The sequence below is a fragment of the Salvelinus namaycush genome, chromosome 30, assembly GCF_016432855.1.
Source record: "Salvelinus namaycush isolate Seneca chromosome 30, SaNama_1.0, whole genome shotgun sequence".
NCBI classification, from domain to species: Eukaryota; Metazoa; Chordata; class Actinopteri; order Salmoniformes; family Salmonidae; genus Salvelinus; species Salvelinus namaycush.
In genome coordinates, this window is record NC_052336.1 from 14,306,767 (window position 1) to 14,331,136 (window position 24,370).

General features: G+C 42.4%; 1 protein-coding gene, 2 non-coding genes and 1 pseudogene across 3 annotated transcripts in view; 2 read left to right on the forward strand and 2 right to left on the reverse strand.

The window, feature by feature from the left end:
• On the reverse strand, positions 1-23,072 carry LOC120024811 (annotated as a pseudogene).
• trnar-acg lies at positions 3,819-3,891 on the forward strand. The gene has a single exon. It is a non-coding gene; the product is annotated as a tRNA-Arg (tRNA).
• Positions 5,987-6,059, forward strand: trnar-acg. The gene has a single exon. It is a non-coding gene; the product is annotated as a tRNA-Arg (tRNA).
• The window catches only part of LOC120025348 (aquaporin-9-like), a 19,669-nt gene continuing 17,745 nt past the window's right edge, over positions 22,447-24,370 (reverse strand). Inside the window, exon 6 of the mRNA XM_038969886.1 lies at positions 22,447-23,246. Within this exon, the coding sequence (XP_038825814.1) occupies positions 23,084-23,246 (163 nt within the window). The 3' untranslated portion in view covers positions 22,447-23,083. The remainder of the gene's footprint in view (positions 23,247-24,370) is intronic.

The window sequence follows — 24,370 nt, forward strand, 5'->3', positions numbered from 1 at the left end:
CAAGGAGTCATCATGCCCGGTAGTCCTGACGCATGGTCCTAGGGCTCAGAGAGAGAGAAGAAAGAGAGAATTAGAGAGAGCGTACTTAAATTCACACAGGACACCGGATAAGACAGGAGAAGTACTCCAGATATAACAAACTGACCCTAGCCCCCCGACACATAAACTACTGCAGCATAAATACTGGAGGCTGAGACAGGAGGGGTCAGGAGACATTGTGGCCCCATCCGATGATACCCCCGGACAGGCCCAAACAGGAAGGATATAACCCCACCCACTTTGCCAAAGCACAGCCCCCGCACCACTAGAGGGATATCTTCAACCACCAACTTACCATCCTGAGACAAGGCTGAGTATAGCCCACAAAGATCTCCGCCACGGCACAAACCAAGGGGGGGCGCCAACCCAGACAGGAAGATCACGTCAGTGACTCAACCCACTCAAGTGACGCACCCCTCCTCGGGACGGCATGAAAGAGCACCAGTAAGCCAGTGATTCAGCCCCTGTAATAGGGTTAGAGGCAGAGAATCCCAGTGGAGAGAGGGGAACCGGCCAGGCAGAGACAGCAAGGGCGGTTCGTTGCTCCAGAGCCTTTCCGTTCACCTTCACACTCCTGGGCCAGACTACACTCAATCATATGACCTACTGAAGAGATAAGTCTTTAGTAAAGACTTAAAGGTTGAGACCGAGTCTGCGTCTCTCACATGGGTAGGCAGATCATTCCATAAAAATGGAGATCTATAGGAGAAAGCCCTGCCTCCAGCTGTTTGCTTAGAAATTCTAGGGACAATTAGGAGGCCTGCGTCTTGTGACCGTAGCGTACGTGTAGGTATGTACGGCAGGACCAACTCGCAAAGATAGGTAGGAGTAAGCCCATGTAACGCTTTGTAGGTTAACAGTAAAACCTTGAAATCAGCCCTTGCCTTAACAGGAAGCCAGTGTAGGGAAGCTAGCACTGGAGTAATATGATCAAATTTTTTGGTTCTAGTCAGGATTCTAGCAGCCGTATTTAGCACTAACTGAAGTTTATTTAATGCTTTATCCGGATAGCCGGAAAGTAGAGCATTGCAGTAGTCTAACCTATAAGTAACAAAAGCATGGATTATTTTTTCTGCATCATTTTTGGACAGAAATGTTTTAATTTTTGCAATGTTACGTAAATAAGCTGTCCTTGAAACAGTCTTGATATGTTCGTCAAAAGAGAGATCAGGGTCCAGAGTAACGCCAAGGTCCTTCACAGTTTTATTTGAGACGACTTTACAACCATCAAGATGAATTGTCAGATTTAACAGAAGATCTCTTTGTTTCTTGGGACCTAGAACAAGCATCTCTGTTTTGTCCGAGTTTAAAAGTAGAAAGTTTTCAGCCATCCACTTCCTTATGTCTGAAACACAGGCTTCTAGCAAGGGCAATTTTGGGGCTTCACCATGTTTCATTGAAATGTACAGCTGTGTGTCATCCGCATAGCAGTGAAAGTTAACATTATGTTTTCGAATGACATCCCCAAGAGGTAAAATATATAGTGAAAACAATAGTGGTCCTCAAACGGAACCTTGAGGAACACCGAAATGTACAGTTGATTTGTCAGAGGACAAACCATTCACAGAGACAAACTGATATCTTTCTGACAGATAAGATCTAAACCAGGCCAGAACTTGTCCGTGTAGACCAATTTGGGTTTCCAATCTCTCCAAAAGAATGTGGTGATCGATGGTATCAAAGGCAGCACTAAGGTCTAGTAGCACCCTGGACAGATGCAGAGCCTCGGTCTGACGCCATTAAAAGGTCATTTACCACCTTCACAAGTACAGTCTCAGTGCTATGATGGGGTCTAAAACCAGACTGAAGCATTTCGTATACATTGTTTGTCTTCAGGAAGGCAGTGAGTTGCTGAGCAACAGCTTTTTCAAAAAAAATTGAGAGGAATGGAAGATTTGATATAGGCCGATAGTTTTTTATATTTTCTGGGTCAAGGTTTGGTTTTTTCAAGAGAGGCTTTATTACTGCCACTTTTAGTGAGTTTGGTACACATCCGGTGGATAGAGAGCCGTTTATTATGTTCAACATAGGAGGGCCAAGCACATGAAGCAGCTCTTTCAGTAGTTTAGTTGGAATAGGATCCAGTATGCAGCTTGAAGGTTTAGAGGCCATGATTATTTTCATCATTGTGTCAAGAGATATAGTACTAAAACACTTAAGTGTCTCTCTTGATCCTAGGTCCTGGCAGAGTTGTGCAGACTCAGGACAGCTGAGCTTTGGAGGAATACGCAGATTTAAAGAGGAGTCCGTAACTTGCTTTCTAATGATCATGATCTTTTCCTCAAAGAAGTTCATGAATTTGAACGTGTATCATATCCCATGGGACTGTAGCAGATTTGGTTATCATAATCAAGTACCCAGGAACTGTGTCAAGTATTCGTATAAGCAGTTTGGATTGATAATAAAGTATTATAAATAGCTGTAAAATAAGTAAGTAGCTGTAATCAGGGTATCAGTATATAGGGCTGTGAGGGCCATGTGAAGTATAACCATGGTCCCTGTCTAATCAGTGTCCTGTTCTGCAGATTGGTCTTATGCCTAAACACTGCAGCCCATAAGGTGGTAGGCTGTTTTGATTGGGGCCTGCTGCAGATGCACAGTCGCTTCATAGCACCGAGCTATCTCTGGGCCAAAGCTCTCTGGGGAAACCAGGGGGACAGTTTGTCCAGGATAGGATCTCATTTCCCTCAGACACAACTGGGACAGGGTGAGCAGTCCTGCTGTGTGCTGGGTCGTCTGATCCAGTCTGGTGTCAGACAAATAGCAGGGGTCTCATTAGAAAGGGAGAGGGAGGCCTGTGAATGAATCCTGGAGACAGAGGATGATGCTCAAACACTGTCGGCTCGGCTGTAGTCTTTGCACCCAGTCTGCTTACCAAGGCTATGGCTGTTGTGTGGGGCTCAGTGAAAAGGCTCCAGTTAGATGTTAGGCATAACAGGACAAATGAAAAGTGGCTCCGGGGCACAATATTTTTCTAACAGGCATTAGTATAGTTGGTGATAAAAAATAAAATGTATGAATATGACTTTGTGTACACAGGTTGTGAATCCTAATTTGTACAAAATGTTATATTTATAATTACTTATTTGCAACCATTTGACAATATCTGTATAACATTTGAATCTTAGTAAAAATTCATGATTGTCAAGATTTTTTTTATACATCTTTTTATATAGATTAGGTTGGAAAACAGATACTGTAGTTGGAGAAAATTTAAAATTACAAACCATTGTTTTATTTATTTAGTCAGGGTCTCAACTTACTATTGAGAGTAAGAATAGTAGAATACAGCAGTTGGTTGTGCATCAGCAGTTTTTATCTTGTTATGTCAGTCACTGGATTGGCTGACAATTATGTCAATTATTAGATTAGTAGTTAGTCTAGCCAGCTATCTAAACTTGTAGTAATCGAATACCGACTGGGCATTCAGGGGACCCTCCAGGGGACCCCCATTGATTTTCTTACATTTGTTAGAAAATGGCAACATTTTCTTTCTGCCCCATGGCAAAATGTGTAGAACTGCAGGCAATGAACTTTAAAACATAACACTTCCTCTCAGCTGTCAGGGGGGAGGGGGAAGGGGGCGGACGCGCTAGAATGTTTTGCGGTGAGGTGGGGAGACCCCAACCAAATCTAGTTTAGAGCCCCTAAAAATCTAGAGCCGCCCCTGCTGATAGAAGTATCCGACTCAAAACAAATGCGTTTTTCTTCTGCGCTGTTTTTGAGCATTTTCTTCACAGCGCAGGACGAGAGCTACGGTGGCTCTACTGGATAGCAACGGGCTTGTGGCGCAATGGATAACGCGTCTGACTACGGATCAGAAGATTCTAGGTTCGACTCCTAGCAAGCTCGTGCATTTTGTCTATGTCTGAGTGAGATTTGGAAATGAGCGATATCTTGTGAATTTGTGCTGAGTTTCTTTGCCTACATGCGCCATTAACTTATACCTCATAAACCCAGCAAAAAAAGAAACGTCCCTTTTTCAGGACCCTGTCTTTCAAAGATAATTCGTAAAAATCAAAATAACTTCACAGATCTTCATTGTAAAGGGTTTGAACACTGTTTCACATGCGTGTTCAATGAACCATAAACAATTAATGAACATGCACATGTGGAACGTCATTAAGACACTAACAGCTTACAGATGGTAGGCATTTAAGAAGTTATGAAAACTTAGGACACTAAAGAGGCCTTTCTACTGACTCTGAAAAACACCAAAAGAAAGATGCCCAGGGTCCCTGCTTATCTGCGTGAACGTGCCATAGGCATGCTGCAAGGTGGCATGAGGACTGCAGATGTGGCCAGGGCAATAAATTGCAATGTCCGTACTGTGAGACGCCTAAGACAGCGCTACAGGGAGTCAGGACAGACAGCTGATCATCCTTGCAGTGGCAGACCATGTGTAACAACACCTGCACAGGATCGGTACATCCTAACATTACACCTGCGGGACAGGTACAGGATGGCAACAACAACTGCCCGAGTTACACCAGGAATGCACAATCCCTCCATCAGTGCTCAGACTGTCTGCAATAGGCTGAGAGAGGCTGGACTGAGGGCTTGTAGGCCTGTTGTAAGGCAGGTCCTCGCCAGACATCACCGGCAACAACGTCGCCTATGGGCACAAACCACCGTCGCTGGACCAGACAGGACTGTCAAAAAGTGCTCTTCACTGACGAGTCGCGGTTTTGTCTCACTAGGGGTGATGGTCGGATTCGCGTTTATTGTCGAAGGAATGAGCGTTACACCGAGGCCTGTACTCTGGAGCGGGATAGATTTGGAGGTGGAGGGTCCGTCATGGTCTGGGGTGGTGTGTCACACCATCATCGGACTGAGCTTGTCATTGCAGGCAATCTCAATGCTGTGTGTTACAAGGAAGACATCCTCCTCCCTCATGTGGTACCCTTCCTGCAGGCTCATCCAGACATGACCCTCCAGCATGACAATGCCACCAGCCATACTGCTCGTTCTGTGCGTGATTTCCTGCAAGACAGGAATGTCAGTGTTCTGCCATGGCCAGCGAAGAGCCCGGATATCCCATTGAGCACGTCTGGGACCTGTTGGATCGGAGGGTGAGGGCTAGAGCCATTCCCCCAGAAATGTCCGGGAACTTGCAGTTCCCTTGGAAGAGTGGGGTAACATCTCACAGCAAGAACTGGCAAATCTGGTGCAGTCCATGAGGAGGAGATGCAGTACTTAATGCAGCTGGTGGCCACACCAGATACTGACTGTTACTTTTGATTTTGACCCCCCCTTTGTTCAGGGACACGTTATTCCATTTATGTTAGTCACATGTCTGTGGAACTTGTTCAGTTTATGTCTCAGTTGTTGAATCTTGGTATGTTCATACAAATATTTATAAATGTTAAATTTGCTGAAAATAAACGCAGAGTTTTGCTGAGTTTTTATACACCAGTAACGGTTAAGCTGAATCAATGAGCGGATTCGATTATGCTGAACCACGGGGTTACCGTTCTATGACACGTGACATGAACGGGAAAAAGCGGTGAGGGAGGAGGGCCCTCACTGCTCGATCATGTTGTCAACAAGGCAGCATAGTGCGTCTTCCAGAAACATTCAACATAACTTTTCCATAAAATATATGTTCGAATTTTCTAAGTAGTTTTCATTGGCAAGGCCGATAAAGCGTTTCATGAAATAAAACAATCACCTTTGCAGGTGAAAACACACATAATTACGTCACTTTTGTTTTGAGCCGACTTCGACGTGGGCTTTGAACGGGGCTCACGCCCGGGAAGCAGTTCGATTCCAAATTTCACCCGGTGGCAAACACCCCTAACCGGGCGCCTGGCCCAGATTATTCGAATCCCCTCAATGTCCAGCAAATTTGATGCGTCTAATAACCACAATAACCAATCATATTGCCGTCCGCTACCAAGTATCTAGAATTGACAAATTATAGCAGAGTTATGGTGTATTTAGTATCGGGCTTGTGGCGCAATGGATAACGCGTCTGACTACGGATCAGAAGATTCTAGGTTCGACTCCTGGCAAGTTCGCTCGTTTTGAGTGAGATTTGAAAATCAGCGACACTTTGTCAACGTGTGCTATATGCAACATCAACAGTTCGGATTAGGCGGAATCAATGTCCTAAACTGTAATATGCTTTAAAAAACCATCATCACAAGGTGAGAAGAAAAGTGTATCCACTATAGGTAACTTTCATAATTCAGACACTAGAGGGCGTCAATGGCCTTTGAAATAGTACTTTTTGGAAGTACTGTACTGTAGGCCTCAAACAGTACTGTAGGCCTCTTTTATAAGGACATTCAGGGGTGGGGGTGAGGAAATACAGTATTTTCATCCCCCTCCAGAAGTGTAGCGGCTATGACAGTAGGGAGGAACAAGAATGTGACTCTCTACTCTTAGTGTAGATGCACGTGAATCATTCATAAGGCGATATACAGCAGAATGGGATCAAAATGTACAGTGGGTTGGCAGGGAGAGTGTTCCTCTGTGATGCACACACACATTAATTATTGATATCTCCCTCTCCATTTATAGTCCTATTTCATTCAGAGGTATGAGCTGTTTCCATGTACTTCCATTACTGCTACCCTATTACTGCTACTGCTATTACTGCTATTACTGCTACATGGGGAACCTCTACATTGTACAGGGGCAGAGTGAGAGCTGACTGGATGCTGTCTCTGGTGAAAGTCTACAGACCCCTTGCACAGTCTTCACATTTAACTGACTTTAAATTCAATCTAAAAAGGGATTCAATTAGAAAGAGCTACACAATCTAATTCTAGAAAATCTTCTAAATTAGTGAAACAAAATTAAGATGCATCGATTGTCTTCACACCCCAGAGTTATTACTTGGTTGAAGCACCTTTGACAGCCGCTACAGCTGTGAATCATTTTTAATAAGATTCTACCAACCTTGCACAGCTCCTATGGCATCATATAGTTATTTTGTCAAAATTGCTCAAGCTCAGTAAATTAGGATGGGAATCATTGATGGGCAGAAATATTCAAACCTTGTCTCTGATTTTCAAGCAGATTTAAGTCAGGGTTGAGACTGGACCATTCAGGAACACTCAATATATATTTGGCAGCATCAGGTTATGGGTATGTTTGTCACCTGCAGGGACTGGGGAGTTTGTCAGGATCAAAAGACATGAAAGCAGCAAAGCCCAGATAAAAAGTTAGCGGAAACCCTGCGTCAGTTTTCTGAATATATAACACACAAATGTTACACAAATGTTAATGCCAAAGACACACCAGAATGGCTTTTCCAGAGGTGTTGAGCGTTCCTTGTCCAGTCCACGTTCTAACTTAAATTTGCTTGAAAATCAGAGACAAAGTTTAAATATTACTGTCCATCAATGATTCGCAACCAAATTTACTAAGTTTGAGCAATTTTGTCAAAAACAATGGATGTATGTTGCCCTAAGAGTTGTGCAAAGTTGGTAGAATCTTATTCAAAATTATTAACAGCTGTGATGGCTGCCAAAGGTGCTTCCACCAAGTATAACTCTGGGATGTGAAGACATACACAATCAAGACATCTTCATTTTTTATATTTTTTATTAATTTGGAAAATGTTCTTTAATATTCTTTCACTTTGAAAATGTGGAGTAGGTCTGTATGAAAGAAATCTAATTTAATCACTTTTTAGATGTAATTTTAAGGCAGCAAAATTTGAAGACTGTGCAAGGGGTGTGTAGATATTCACTTGGCACTGCATGTAGAGACTTGAACACTTTAGCCCCAGTGTACTGTCTGCATGAAAACTCAGCTCATATCAGGGCCACAGCTACAATACTTAAAGACGCACTCCAGATATTTTTGAACTTTTCCTGTTGAAAAACAATATCCCACGTATAAATACAGTAATCACTTAAGGGTAAAAAAAGGATGTTTTAAGCAAAATAGTGTTTTCTAGACAAAACTGCAAACTTTAAGGAGCAGGCCATTCAAGGAGTTGGTCTGATGGTGCCCTCTGGTGTCATCGGCCTCCCCCTTACTCGAGGAAACAATAGAGGAGTAATAGAGAACAAAATACGAAAGGCCCACACCTCAACTTTTGCCATGTCATGAGGATACTTGGACCACATATTAAGATGTGCCTTTTGTTAAGTAAATCAGGTGATAAATGAAGCGCATTCTGGGAGGACACACACTGACCTACCACATACCTGCTGAACTATCACATTACATACATAGGTATTTTCTCTCCTCTAGTTCTAATCATCAAGTCAGGTTGGTTCAGGACTTTCTGGCTCAGGCCCTGGAGAGGGAGTGGCCTGTCTCCATGGTTACAGAGTCCCTCCCCCTGGTCATACACTCCTCCCTCCAGAGACTAAATGCCTTTTGCCCTGAGATACAAGACAAACACACACATTGCTACTGGCTACACCCCACACACACACACCACCACACACACACCCTCGGATGATCACGAACACATAGACACTAGTGGACTTACTGGCAGACACACACATAACCTACGACTCAGAGGATGAGGGAAGGGAGAGAGACTGTAGCAGCAGTGGTAAGGAGTGTGTAGGTGAGGGAGAGGTCAGTGTGTGTGAAGGTGAGGGAGAGGAGTGTGTAGGTGTTGATGGATACGTTATGCGTCCTTCTCTACTGCCTCAGATGGAGATACTGAGAGAGGAGAGAGAGGAGAGAGAATACAGAGGGAGGAGGTTCTGCATGGTGTGAGCAGCCTAGTCTTTCAGAGAGTTCACATCAGTCCCTGGTCCCCACCTGCCTTCCACCAGCTCCTCCTCTGGGGAGCATGGCTCAAAGCCTCTCAGTCAATCCCTGAACTGGGGTGGAGTCTGGAGCATCTGCTGACCCCCTACGGGCTTTCCCTGGCTGAGGAGCAGGGGTCTCTGTGGCTGGCGGCCGAGCCAATGGGACAGCTAGACTGGCTGTGGGCTGATGACCTCACTGATGACGTCAGTGTGTGTCTGAACCTTGACCTCCTGGCGTCACTGGTCTACTCCCTGCCTGACTGGCGCCTGCTCTGGTCACCTGACCCCCGCTTCCTCAACCACTTCCTGCCCATTGCCAGAGCAACCGTTCCATCCCTTCTCCCTGTTTCCACAGAGCTTCGTTTATGAAATCAGCTTCTGGGTGGGGCCAGACTGGCAGGAGGCAGAGTTTCATGCTCTAATCAGAGAGGCCAGTAGAGAGACGGTAGAGAATGTTACACTTATAGACACCTACACACCCTGCACACAGACCGACACACACCCTGACATAACACACACCAGCTACTGTTACAGACTCACCAACTGCTCACACACACATGCCCTCTCACACACACACGCACTCAAACTCCATACATACCTGCAAAGCCTGCTGTCCACACGCATGCATCTCACCGCCAGGTAGTGTCTGTCTGTGTGTGTGATAGAGATGAGTGCAGTGTTGTAATATGCTGTAGCAACACTTTCCAGACACTGAAGCTTGTGGTTGGTGTCAGGATGGTGTTGGTGTCAGGGTAGGGTTGGTGTCATGATGGTGTTTGTGTCAGGTTGGTGTTGGTGTCAGGATGGTGTTGGTGTCAGGATGGTGTTGATGTCAGGATAGGGTTGGTGTCATGATGGTGTTGGTGTCAGGATGGTGTTGATGTCAGGATGGTGTTGATGTCAGGATGGTGTTGGTGTCGGGGTGGTGTTGATGTCAGGATGGTGTTGGTGTCAGGATGGTGTTGGTGTCAGGATGGTGTTGGTGTCAGGATGGTGTTGATGTCAGGATGGTGTTGGTGTCAGGGTGGTGTTGATGTCAGGATGGTGTTGGTGTCAGGATGGTGTTGGTGTTGGTGTCAGGATGGTGTTAGTGTCATGATGGTGTTGGTGTCAGGATGGTGTTGGTGTCAGGATGGTGTTGATGTCAGGGTGGTGTTGGTGTCAGGATAGGGTTGGTGTCATGATGGTGTTGATGTCAGAATGGTGTTGGTGTCAGGATGGTGTTGTTGTCAGGATGGTGTTGTTGTCAGGATGGTGTTGTTGTCAGGATGGTGTTGGTGTCAGGATGGTGTTGATGTCAGGATGGTGTTGGTGTCAGGATGGTGTTGTTGTCAGGATGGTGTTGTTGTCAGGTTGGTGTTGATGTCAGGATGGTGTTGTTGTCATGATGGTGTTGGTGTCAGGATGGTGTTGGTGTCAGGATGGTGTTGGTGTCAGGATGGTGTTGATGTCAGGATGGTGTTGGTGTCAGGATGGTGTTGGTGTCAAGTTGGTGTTGATGTCAGGATGGTGTTGGTGTCAGGATGGTGTTGGTGTCAGGTTGGTGTTGATGTCAGGATGGTGTTGGTGTCAGGATGGTGTTGGTGTCAGGATGGTGTTGATATCAGGATGTTGTTGGTGTCAGGATGGTGTTGGTGTTGGTGTCAGGATGGTGTTGATATCAGGATGGTGTTGGTGTCAGGATGGTGTTGGTGTTGGTGTCAGGATGGTGTTGATATCAGGATGTTGTTGGTGTCAGGATGGTGTTGGTGTCAGGATGGTGTTGGTGTTGGTGTCAGGATGGTGTTGGTGTTGATGTCAGGATGGTGTTGGTGTTGATGTCAGGATGGTGTTGGTGTTGATGTCAGGATGGTGTTGGTGTCAGGATGGTGTTGGTGTCAGGTTGGTGTTGATGTCAGGATGGTGTTGGTGTCAGGATGGTGTTGGTGTCAGGATGGTGTTGTTGTCAGGATGGTGTTGGTGTCAGGTTGGTGTTGGTGTTGATGTCAGGATAGGGTTGGTGTCATGATGGTGTTGGTGTCAGGATGGTGTTGATGTCAGGATGGTGTTGGTGTCAGGATGGTGTTGGTGTCAGGATGGTGTTGGTGTTGGTGTCAGGATGGTGTTGGTGTCAGGTTGGTGTTGGTGTCAGGATGGTGTTGGTGTTGATGTCAGGATGGTGTTGGTGTCAGGATGGTGTTGGTGTCAGGTTGGTGTTGATGTCAGGATGGTGTTGGTGTCAGGATGGTGTTGATATTGGAATGTTGTTGGTGTCAGGATGGTGTTGTTGTCAGGTTGGTGTTGATGTCAGTGGCAGATAGCCTAGTGGTTAGAGCGTTGGGCCATTAACCAAAAGGTTGTTGGATCGAATCCCTGAGCTGATAAGGTAAACATTTGTCGTTCTGCTCCTGAACAAGACAGTTAACCCACTGTTCTCTGGTAGGCTGTCATTGTAAATAAGAATTTGTTTTTAACTGACTTACCTAGTTAAATAAAGGTTGAAAAGGAGACTGGGATAGGACTTTAATTGCCTCATTGGCTTCAGAGGAGGAGAAGCTTTATAGTGGCTCTTATTGGCTGTGCTTCACAGCAGATGAAGTCTTTTTCAATAAAGCCACAGTCTCAGATTTCTAAGCTCCTGTCACTACACCCTTACCAAAGTTCCACAGACTTTACCTCATCATATCAATCAATCAAGTGTATTTTATAAAGCCCTTTTTACATCAGCAGATGTCACAAAGTGCTTATACAGATACCAAAAACTGTCCCCTTGATCTGAAATAGACCCTAGACCCGTATTTCCTAGTGAGACCTTGTCATGGCATATATTGATCAAAGTGTGTCCCAACTAATATGGTCTTTGCATCAAACTAATATGGTCTTTGCATCAAACTAATATGGTCTTGCATCAAACAATGTAACATGCCTACAATTCCCTGCTTGTCTCTTCCCATGACACTTTATGGTGTTATTGACCATGGACTCGTGTTCCAGAAAGCTCTTATGCAAAATGTTATTCCTGGTTTTGTACAGTACAGTAGAATGCCATGAGGTTAACATGTATTACTCTAGGCTCCTGCCTGTGCCAACTACACGCTTTCCTGCTTGTTAAGGAAGGAGTTCTGACATTCTACAGTATTTCCTAATTACATGGAAGAGTGGGTTTTGTCTGTAAGGGACATGGGACACCATTGTGTGCACTTACGTTTGTAGGGCATGTGAAAGCGGGTCTTGTGGTAGAGCTTCTTGCTGGCGACACTGCGCACCCTCCTGACATTATAGCCCAGTGTGTTGCATTTGTTCTTGTGGCAGTCCAGGCAGGTACCCTTCTCAAAGGCATTGTCATCACTGCATCTGTAGGCCATGATCTGCTTGTCTTTGTTCAGAAGGGAGTCGATGAACAGGTAGACTGAACGCTCATGGGCACATTTCACTGTCTGCTCAAAACCTAGGAGAGAAAGAGTGGAAATGTGAGTTGAATTTGAAAAGGGGCAGGTAATAAGACTGTAACACATGAATGGGGCATTCAAACTTTGGACTCAAATGTTCCCCTTTGTGATCAGGTCACTGCATCATTCTAGCCCTGGTTAAACGAACTGGGACTGAGGCTATTCAGAACGGTGTCTGTGCCAGCCTTCAATATTTTCCTCTCCTCAGAATACAGACTACGCTTTAACAAGATCCTGATTATACTTTTTAGTGGCCATTATTTGGGGATTGGTCATTATCCCCAAAGCAGATGATGTCCTGTCACTTCTCTGGGTAAAAAGGCCTGTCTACCTCTTTATGTCTGTGAGCAGACTGATCTGAGACCTGTCTTCAGGCCTGCTTCTCCTGAGGAGATCTCATCATAGCCTGGAGGCAGAATGCAGAGTAGACGGACAGGGCTGAGGGAGACGTATTTGGCTAATTAACTCATGAGGCTGACAGATGCTTTAATGTGCTTCTGTCTTTCATGTAAGAAAAAAAAAACGTTTTTGATGGAATCCCCTGAAATCCCACCACCACTTATTTCTGACTATTGGGAATTCTATTCATATTCAGCAGAGCAGCGTGAATATAAGATGAGGCACTGCTTTCACACGATACTGCTTGATTATTTTAGTTTGTGCCTCTCTGCAAGGTAAATGGTAATGGTTTACTTTGATCAAAAATAGCTCTTCCCCTTAATATACCCTACCAATATTTTTCTATATGCCAAATGACTCTTCCCTCCCCACTCCACCACTGCGACAGATTCACCATTGATTCCATGCAAGGCAATATGTTCCATTAAGCTCTGGAAAGGGTGGCATCCTGGTTGGAAGTCACCCCCATTGGGGTAGAAGTCAACATGTGCCACAGGCTGCTTGATGCCCACACTCAGCCCCATGCGTTCTTGAGTGTAGGTGTGGATGGCATCCACAAATAGGGCATCATCAGTGGACAGTCTGTCTGATGCTGCCATGCCCTCAAACAGGGGACCTGCTGGATCCAGACCGGGACAAAGAAACACAAAGGATCTCAGGCTTTTCACCAGAGTGCCATTAGACTTGGATACTTCTATAAGAATTGTACTCTAATGCATTATTTAGCCATGAAATGGTGTGACAAAATATTTACAGAGAGTAGCAAGTCTCTCCAGTGATTCGTCCAATCTTTCCAGGTCCTCCCAGGTAGCTTCCAGCAAATCCAGAGACGTGAGCACCAAGACTGTATCAAATCAGATTAACTTTCTCTGCAGGAAACTGGTAAAACTCCTGACACACAAAGATCACTATTATTTTAGTGTTGATGTGAAAAGGAGGTGATGATGTGGCATTATTGTCTTTTGTAGGAGACATTATATCTCCTAAAGAACTTGTCTTCATATTTCTGTCACACAAACAGTACTTTGCTATGACAGTCCTTGTTGAACACGTTGAACACTTTTCTGACTCTCACCTGCAGCCACTGTAGCAGGAATGCTATGTCCTTCCCCACTGCCCTAGTGTTCTGGGCTGCGTTAGGGTAGTTCATATTGGCCTGTAAAAGTCAGTCAGTGACGATCACATCGACATCTCCAAGACTGGTCTTCAGAGCAGAAGCAAGAACGGCACCCAGCTCTCCATCAGAGCGTTTATCTTGGAAAAAGATAAATGGGTTTTAGTCTCATTTGTAGGGTTGCAAAGGGAGGGTATCTTACTGGAATCCTTCTACGTTTACCAGTAAACTCACAGAATTTTGGTAACTTTCAAGGTTTTTGGGGGGAATTTTATCAGATGACATCTAGTTGCCTTTTTGGGTACTCCAGATTATCACAGGTGTACATAATTATTTGTGTCCCTCTATGTGGCCTTATCACATGTCAAATATATCAAATAATCAAATAACATAGTTTTAAAATACAAAGCTGTTAATGAATCATTATCATAAATTTAAACCATCAACTTAGTGAATACCATTGATGTTTAATATGAGGGTTTCAGCATGAAATATCTTCTTTCTTTTTTTTACACACTTTTATTTACTTAAATATGTCAATATGTATTTTGTCGCCAAACTGGTAGCAGTTGTGAAAAAATAAATAGTTGGAAGAGTTGCAGAGGTAATTGAAAAATAATGTCATTGCTGATTGGATGCTTTTTTCATATTCTTTTTCTCAATTTTCTTTCTTGAACATAACCACTAGAAACTCATGGATAATATGGGCACAAATATAAAACATGTATTCTATATATGAATACATTTATACAAGTTATTAAAGTATAAATTACAAAAGTTACCTTATATTACCTGTTCATTACCAAAATGATAGAAGATTCCGGTAACTTTGTAATTCACCTGTAGCTTTGCAACCCTACTCATTTGGCTCACGTTTTGTTGTAAGGGACCATAGCAAATCTATATAACTTAATTCCCCCCAACTTACTACAGTTTCCATCACATTTACCGGCCTGCATCTGAAGTGCAGAACAACAACTGAGTAAAATAAGGAGAACTGCCACCATATTATATCTGACCCTCCACTGTATATCATTGGGGGCATCTACCATCTATTAGTGATGTGTTTTACATAGGAGCTAATGGCCATGTTGTGTACGTGTCATCACTAGTTGAGCCAGGAGGAGTGGAGAGAACAGGCCGTACCGACCATCCGTGGGTGATGATAATGAGAGGATGACTGCTGTTGAAACCACAGGAGGTCCGAGTATGAGGTCTGAAAGCCTCCACCGTGCACCAGTCCTCCATGTCTTTACACCAACAGAGTAGAGCTTGAAGACTGTGCTGGTAATGTGAGGCATCTTAATTCTCAGGACAGGCTTCAGGTCCACTACAAATGTAAAAAAAAATACAAACACGGTCAATGCAGAGTAATAATAGAGGAAAAAAGGTATAATGTTTTAGGATTATATATTTGACAATAATGTGTTTTGAAGTACAACAGCAGATTATTGTGTATAGAGTGGTAGAACAAGCATTGACATGCATGTGCATTTCATACATACCTGATTATTGAACAGCACAGGATTCAAACTCATTGATTTAGGAATTGATTCCCCTGTCCACTCACCCTCTGCATTGATTTTTTGTTCTGGTAAGTGTTAACTTGTGACTAGAGTCTGTGTATTCCTTGTCTAGTTTGACCGTGAGTGGACACTAGACTAGAGACACTTCCCAATATACAGTATAACTTTGTGTGGTGATGATGTAATCCAGCTTTCATTTGTGATTGCAAGAAATATGAGTTGGGAAACAGCCCTTAGAGATGGTAGATTTGTTTTGTTCATACAACTTACTGTATTTTTTGTATATTTTATATATATTTTTTATTTTAATATTAATATTTAATATTTATATGATATAAATATATTTTAAATATTTGTTTATATTTTATATGCACAGTGTTTGTTTTATTTTCGCCAAACTCTCCCTCCACATTGTTGTCACTTCAGCCACAACAATGATAGTAATGTAGTAGATCCTTCACAACAGTAATCTATTTTACATCTAACTAGCACTGTTTGTATCTTCATTCTCAGAATTGGTCATTTCACAGTCACCATTTTGACCCAAATAGGAGAGTTATTACTTGAACAACATGCACTCGGGCATTCAGAAAATATGCACAGCCCCTATAAATAGATATTAACCAATTGAATTAATCTCTGGTGGGTTTCCACCAATGATTGAAATATACACTACCGTTCAAAAGTTTGGGGTCACTTACAAATGTCCTTGTTTTTCAAAGAAAAGCACATTTTTTGTCCATTAAAAATAACATCAAATTGATCAGAAATACAGTGTAGACATTGTTAATGTTGTAAATGACTATTGTAGCTGGAAACGGCAGATTTATTATGGAATATCTACATAGGCGTACAGAGGCCCATTATCAGCAACCATCACTCCTGTGTTCCAATGGAACGTTGTGTTAGCTAATTTGTGTTAGCGTTGTGTTAGTTAAACACCAGTCTCAACGTCAACAGTGAAGAGGCGACCCCCGGGAGGCTGGCCTTCTAGGCAGAGTTGCAAAGAAAAAGCCATATCTCAGACTGGCCAATAAAAAGGAAAGATTAAGATGGGCAAAAGAACACAGACACCGGACAGAGGAAATCTGCCTAGAAGGCCAGCATCCCAGAGTTGCCTCTTAGCTGTTGACGTTGAGACTGGTGTTTTGCTATTTAATGAAGCTGCCAGTTGAGGACTTGTGAGGAGTCTGTTTCTCAAACTAGACACTCTAATGTACTTCTCCTCTTGCTCAGTTGTGCACCAATCTGAGATATGGCTTTTTCTTTGCAACTCTGCCTAGAAGGCCAGCATTCCGGAGTCGCCTCTTCACTGTTGATGTTGAGACTGGTGTTTTGCTGGTACTATTTAATGAAGCTGCCAGTTGAGGACTTGTGGGGCGTCTGTTTCTCAAAGTAGACACTCTAATCTTGCGTACTTGTCCTCTTGCTCAGTTGTGCACCAGGGCCTCCCACTCCTCTTTCTATTCTGGTTTGAGCCAGTTTGCGCTGTTCTGTGAAGGGAGTAGTACACAGCGTTGTACGAGATCTTCAGTTTCTTGGCAATTTCTCGCATGGAATAGCCTTCATTTCCAAGAACAAGAATAAACTGACGAGTTTAAGAATAAAGTTCTTTGTTTCTGGCCATTTTGAGCCTGTAATCAAAACCACAAATGCTGATGGTCCAGGTACTCAACTAATCTGAAGAAGACAAGTTTTTTTTATATAATCAGCAATACAGTTTTCAGCTGTGACAACATAATTGCAAAAGGGTTTTCTAATGATCAATTAGGCTTTTAAAATTATAAACTTGGATTAGCTAACACAACGTGCCATTAGAACACAGGAAGGATGGTTGCTGATAATGGGCCTCTGTACGCCTATGTAGATATTCCATAAAAGAAATCTGCCGTTTCCAGCTACAATTGTCATTTACAACATTAACAATGTCTACACTGTATTTCTGCTCTATTTTATGTTATTTTAATGGACGAAAAATGTGCTTTTCTTTAAAAAATAAGGACATTTCTAAGTGACCCCAAACTTTATAACATAATGTACACTAAATCAAATTGTATTGGTCACATACTGTCACGAACGTCGTCAGGGTGGAAATGACCGGACCAAGGTGCAGCGTTGTGAGCGTACATTTATTTTTATTTTGAATGTCGCCAACAAAAACAAGAAACAACAACAACAACAACAACAACAACAACAACAACAACAACCCGACCGTGAAGCTGAATAGGGCTATACAGGCCACTAACACAGACAACTACCCACAACTAAGGTGGAAAAACAGGCTGCCTAAGTATGATTCCCAATCAGAGACAACGATAGACAGCTGTCCCTGATTGAGAACCATACCCGGCCAAAACATAGAAACAGAAAACATAGAAATAAAGAAACTAGAATGCCCACCCTAGTGACACATACACGTGTTTAGCAGATGTTATTGCAGGTGTAGAGAAATGCTGGTGCTTCTAGTTCTGACAGTGCAGCAATATCTAACAAGTAATGTCTAACAATTTCACAACTCTAGATGACTAACTGTATTGACTAACTGACTCTATTGACTAATGACTAACTGTATTGACCTCACCGTGGGTCCATCTTGGCACTTCCCCACCACAGTAAAATAATATTTTGGAAGCTATAGAAATGCAGTTATTAATATTCATATTTACATTAGTTTTTTTGCCACATTCATTCTAATACAGACACCTTAATGCATACTTTGAAATTACATAATTTGACCGAAACAAAATAATCATAAATGAAAAAATATATAAAAACATTTTCCTTAAAGTATAATTTGTTTAGATTACTAATGTTACTGTCCCCACTACAACAAAAATACTTAAATACATGTAATTTTGTCCTTGAAACATGTAATTTATTGTTTCTATGTAGAATTCCATTAATTCCTATGGAGGACTGCTCCTACTGGGGAGTGTCAACATGGCCAACCGGTGGCTTCAAAGCCTCTCAATGGCCAATACACAGCATCAGCAATCCAGGGTTTGTATACAGTTGAAGTCGGAAGTTTACATACACCTTAGCCAAATATATTTAAACTCAGTTTTTCACAATTCCTGACATTTAATCATAGTAAAAATTCCCTGTCTTAGGTCAGTTAGGATCACCACTTTATTTTAAGAATGTGAAATGTCAGAATAATAGTAGAGAGAATGATTTATTTCAGCTTTTATTTCTTTCATCACATTCCCAGTGGTTAGAAGTTTACATACACTCAATTAATATTTGGTAGCATTGCCTTTAAATTGTTTAACTTGGGTCAAACGTTTCAGGTAGCCTTCCACAAGCTTCCCACAATAAGTTGGGTGAATTGTGGTCCATTGCTCCTGACAAAGCTGGTGTAACTGAGTCAGGTTTGTAGGCCTCCTTGCTCACACACGCTTTTTCAGTTCTGTCCACACATTTTCTATAGGATTGAGGTCAGGGCTTTGTGATGGCCACTCTAATACCTTGACTTTGCTGTCCTTAAGCCATTTTGCCACAACTTTGGAAGTATGCTTGGGGTCATTGTCCATTTGGAAGACCCATTTGCGACCAAGCTTTAACATCCTGACTGATGTCTTGAGATGTTGCTTCAATATATCCACATAATTTTCCTTCCTCATGAGGCCATCTATTTTGTGAAGTGCACCAGTCCCTCCTGCAGCAAAGCACCCCCACAACATGATGCTGCCACCCACGTGATTCACGTTTGGGATGGTGTTCTCTGGCTTGCAAGCCTCCCCCTTTTTCCTCCAAACATAACGATGGTCATTATGGCCAAACAGTTCTATTTTTGTTTCATCAGACCAGAGGACATTTCTCCAAAAAGTACGGTTCCCCATGTGCAGTTGCAAACCGTAGTCTGGCTTTTTTATGCGGTTTTGGAGCAGTGGCTTCTTCCTTGCTGAGCGGCCTTTCAGGTTATGTTGACATAGGACTCGTTTTACTGTGGATATAGATACTTTTGTACCTGTTTCCTCCAGCATCTTCACAAGGTCCTTTGCTGTTGTTCTGGGATTGATTTGCACTTTTCGCACCAAAGTACGCTAATCTCTAGGAGACAGAACGCATCTCCTTCCTGAGCGGTATGACGGCTGCGTGGTCCCATGGTGTTTATACTTGTGTACTATTGTTTGTACAGATGAACGTGGTACCTTCAGGCATTTGGAAATTGCTCCCAAGGCTGAACCAGACTTGTGGAGGTCTCCAATTTTCTATCTGAGGTCTGAGCTCACGTCTTTAGATTAGATGACTAGCGGCAGACCCCAAAGAGTTAAAGAAACGTCCTGTGTCATCTGTGATGTCAGCTGCAGGTAAACCTATGGTAAGAGAGATAATTAACCTTTGCTTTTTCAAACACAGGCAGTGCTTGTTTTTTGTTTGCTGTCACCTGACCCATGTCAACCTACAGTTTTACCACCTGTAAAGAGGGGAAGTGGACCCCTGTCCCCCTCACTGACCGTGACTACATACAGTCAGTCACCTGTCTGGTCAAGGATGCGCAGGTCTTTGTTACCTGTGTTGTCAGCTCTGTGACCAAGAGTACACTGAACCGTGGGATATAAAGTATATTGTACCGGTAACTGCCAAAATAAAGGAAACACCTGAGTAAATGAGGGATACAAAGTATATTGCTGTGCTGACATATGGAATTGTTCTAAGATGGTCATACTATGAATCATTTAATTATTTGATTTTGAATTTTAGGACCCCTTTAGGTATATACTGTATATATATATTATTTTACAAGTATTTGATTAAATATTGAATTTGGCTTTTACTACTATAGCCCAGAGAAACACATTCAATAGCATATTCATAAACACATATTTAACCCCTTTTTGTGGATAGGCACAAAACTACCCTCATACTTCCATTAATTTGTTTAACGGGTACCAGTTACCTTCAGACCAGTCCTGTGGCACTGGTGGGGGTCATAGAGCAAAACTGGCACTCGTCTGAAGTCGATGTGCCAACTTCGTGTTTGTGACAATCTCCCCTTTCCACAGTGGGGTCACGTTAGTTTGTAGCCCAAATGGTTTGGACACTACAAACAGAAGTTGACACATCGATGGTACCGACTTCAGAAGAGTCCCCTGACACTTGAGTCTCCCCTTTCCATAGAGTGGCCACTTTATGCTGATGTTTATTTTATTTTTGCAGTTACCTGCAAGTAAGCTGGATAGACACAGGCTGGAATTTAATCATCACCTGTATTTGTGATTTAAAGGGAGATGTATAGGTAGGGACTGATGCTGCCAGTTGAAACTGAATTTAAATTGTTATTTTCTCTGTGAGTACAGTATGTGAGCTGGCATGAGCCACTGTGAGGGTCCTAGTGCTCTGTCTGTTATTACACATACAGTGAGATGAACTCTGCAGAGGGGAGGCAACAAACCGGGCCTAAAGAGAGAGAGAGATAGAGAAATAATGCCTCATCTATTCTCCATGACATTATATAAGCATTTCTGATTGCTGCCTTTTTCAAATGTTTTATTCACTCCACACTGCGCTGGGTGACTAAGTGGTTGTACTTAGTGATCGTGACCGGTTTTCTGGCCTGTTATTTTTAGGATTGCATACGGGTAATATTGAATACCTTCCAGTTACTACCAATGCACTTATTCCAGTGCTAGTGGAACACAGTGGTTAGTGACAGTTTCTCATTGAATGTGTGTTACTTCCCTTAATCAGTAGACAATTAATGGGGATTGATTGATCAAGACAGACAATGAAAGAAATACACATAAAATATGTATTTTTGTCAAATCTAAATTACAGTTGTATAAATTACAAAATGAACTTCACAAACAAGTAACTTTTATCAAATAGCATCTGAGAAAAGGTGTGTGAGTAAAAGTGCCTTTTATCTTTTCTTAAGCCAAGTGAAGCAACAAAAAACAACAGCCATAAAACATTGTACTCCTCAAAAGGTTGAATCTCAGGAGAATCAAGCTAGCATCATGTAGTCATCCAAAGTACATGTAGCATTTTTTTAAACAAAAAACGAACTACAATAAGAAACTACAGCAACTAAACCACTAAGTAACAAAGGTGTAAAATAATAGAGAAAATCATTTCTAAAGAGCTTTATTATTCCCGATGAATTATATCTGGTTCAGTAGTAAGCCACATACAGGTTATAAAATGCTATGTATTCCATTGGCGAGGGCTCTTCTGGGAATAGGGAACTAGTGTTCCTCTGCCCACCCATGGCTAAATAACATCACTAGGATGGAAGGACTTGGTTCATTTGAGTGTTTTTGTATGAGTTGAAGGGCTCTATTCTTGGAAGTTGTACTGATGTTATTCTGTTATTGTCCAGTTCACTATAGGTCATAGTGTAGGAGTTCCTGAGTGGTTAAATCCTAGTCACATCATTGGAGGAATAATGTAATGATTACGATTAACAAACCATTTTTATACATTCCCATATGGCCATTGGCCAGGGGGGTAAACTATCTCTCATTGGACTCTTCATACAGTATATTGTTTATTAAAACATGTCCATGCTAGGTACTGTAGATACTAGGCTTCCCTACTCATGCTAGGTACTGTAGATACTAGGCTTCCCTACTCATGCTAGGTACTGTAGATACTAGGCTTCCCTACTCATGCTAGGTACTGTAGATACTAGGCTTCCCTACTCATGCTAGGTACTGTAGATACTAGGCTTCCCTACTCATGCTAGGTACTGTAGATACTAGGCTTCCCTACTCATGCTAGGTACTGTAGATACTAGGCTTCCCTACTCATGCTTCTATCACATGACAGCAGGAACGTTATATAAGAGGAAATAAAAGTCAGATAAAAATCATTTAGAAGTGATGCCGTGTCACGATACACAGTTCTGTGCTCCACGAGAGAGAGCAAGTACAAACTGAACGGTGTGAGGCTCATTTCACACACATTAAGGCTGTTTCTTCTGCACTCTAAAAAGAATAGCTAGGAAACAAGACTATGAGCATTTCAAAGCACAAATACATAGATGTGTGTTAGCTATAGCACACATGCAGTGATGAGGCTGTGTGTCGCAGCAGGCAGAGGGATTCACACAACTGTAACAAATAGATGGATGAAGTGAAGCAGAAGACGGAAGACACTCCAAAGAGCATACCATTAAACTAGCTCAATGACAAAAAATATACACACTTCCTTCCATCACAGAAACTGTTACTGGCTATTTTCTATGTTGTTAATAACATTTACCATTGATGTTGTTAATAACATTTACCATTGATGTTGTTAATAACATTTACCATTGATGTTGTTAATAACATTTACCATTGATGTTGTTAATAACATTTACCATTGATGTTGTTAATAACATTTACCATTGATGTTGTTAATAACATTTACCATTGATGTTGTTAATAACATTTACCATTGCCTCTGCCTGAAAGAGAAAATATTGAGACGGTTTCAAACTTGGAAAATTCCTCCTGCAGTGAAAAGTAGCCCTATACAAGAAATGCAATATAAATTCTTAAAAATCACTGTACTCAGGAACTATCCTCAGAGTAGAACTCTGAGTCTGAACACCTGATGTTGATGATGTCATGGGCTAGTAAACATGCCTGAGATCTCAGCTTGTGATTGTGAATTTAACATTACATACGTGTTTGTGTTTTTTATGTGTTGGCTCAACTGGCATTCTTTCAGCGGACCTGTCCATGAGAGTGCAGAGACTGACCTGACCTCAGGTCCCTTAGACAGAGGAAATGACTCTAGTGCAAGCGGAGAAGGTTGTGTCAAGTGTGGCCTCATTGAGGTGAATGTTTAGCCTGTTGAGGGTTAAAGGGGTAGGAAGCTGCCAAGCCTCAGTACCATTGAGGCTCATGGCCTTTCTGTCTAACTCAGGGTGACCATCTCATATTTGTCCTTGACGTTGTTCTCCCCCTGTTTCTCAGGCTCGGAATGGTGCAGCTCGATGAACAGGAAGTAAACGGCGGCCCCCACCACTCCTCCCACCATGGGCCCCGCTACTGGGATCCACCACCAGCAGCCTCCAGCACTGCACAGACCAGAGGAGATATACATACAGGGGTTTAGGAGTTTACATTTGACTTTGTAGTGAGTAAGTTAAAATAAAACATTTAATACCAAATACACTGAGTGTATAAAACATTAGGAACACCTGCTCTTTCCATGACATAGACTGACCAGGTGAATCCAGGTGAAAGCTATGATCCCTTCTAATGTCACTTGTTAAATCCACTTCAATCAGTATAGATGAAGGGGAAGAGACAGGTTAAAGAAGGATTTTTAAGCCTTGAGAGAACATGGTTTGTGTATGTGTGCCATACAGAGGGTGAATGGGCAAGACAAAATATTTAAGTGTCTTTGAACGGGGTATGGTAGTAGGTGCCAGGCGCACCAGTTTGAGTGTGTCAAGAACTGCAACGTGGCTGGGTTTTTCATGCTCAAAAGTTTCCCGTGTGAATCAAGAATGGTCCACCACCGAAAGGACATCCAACCAAGTTGACACAACTGTGGGATGCATTGTCGTCAACATGGGAAAGCATCCCTGTGGAACGCTTTCGACACCTTGTAGAGTCCATGCCCCGACGAATTGAGGCTATTCTGAGAGCAAAAGGGGGTGTACACTATCTACAGGGTAAATAGTGGTCACCCGCGTTAAAGGGACAGTGCAGTCAAAAACATGATTTACCTGTTTATTTTATGATATCTCCACACTATGAGGTTGAAATAACACTCTGAAATTGTGAAAATTATTATAATGCCCTTTAAGAGTAAGAGCTTATTGAAAAAAATGCTTGGAGTTTCAGCCTGTTCAGGTGGGATGGAGTTTTTGGCCGACAGCATTAAATCATAATCTGATCTAATTATTCGGACCAATGACCAGTTGTCTTGTATTTGCATATGTATCCTCCTAATTTGAAGGGGTAAGCAGGGATGATCCTATCCACCAATCAGGGATGTGTATGAAAATATATTTAAATTTGTATCAACATGCCCACACAATCAGACATCATAATCGATAGCAAAAGGAGGCTCAGGGTAATAAATGATAAAAAAATATATTTGCCGTTATTTTCATGTGATACAGTGATGATTTAAAAATACACTGAAAAAGACACTGCATGGAGACACTGCAGGAACGTACCATGGTCTGGG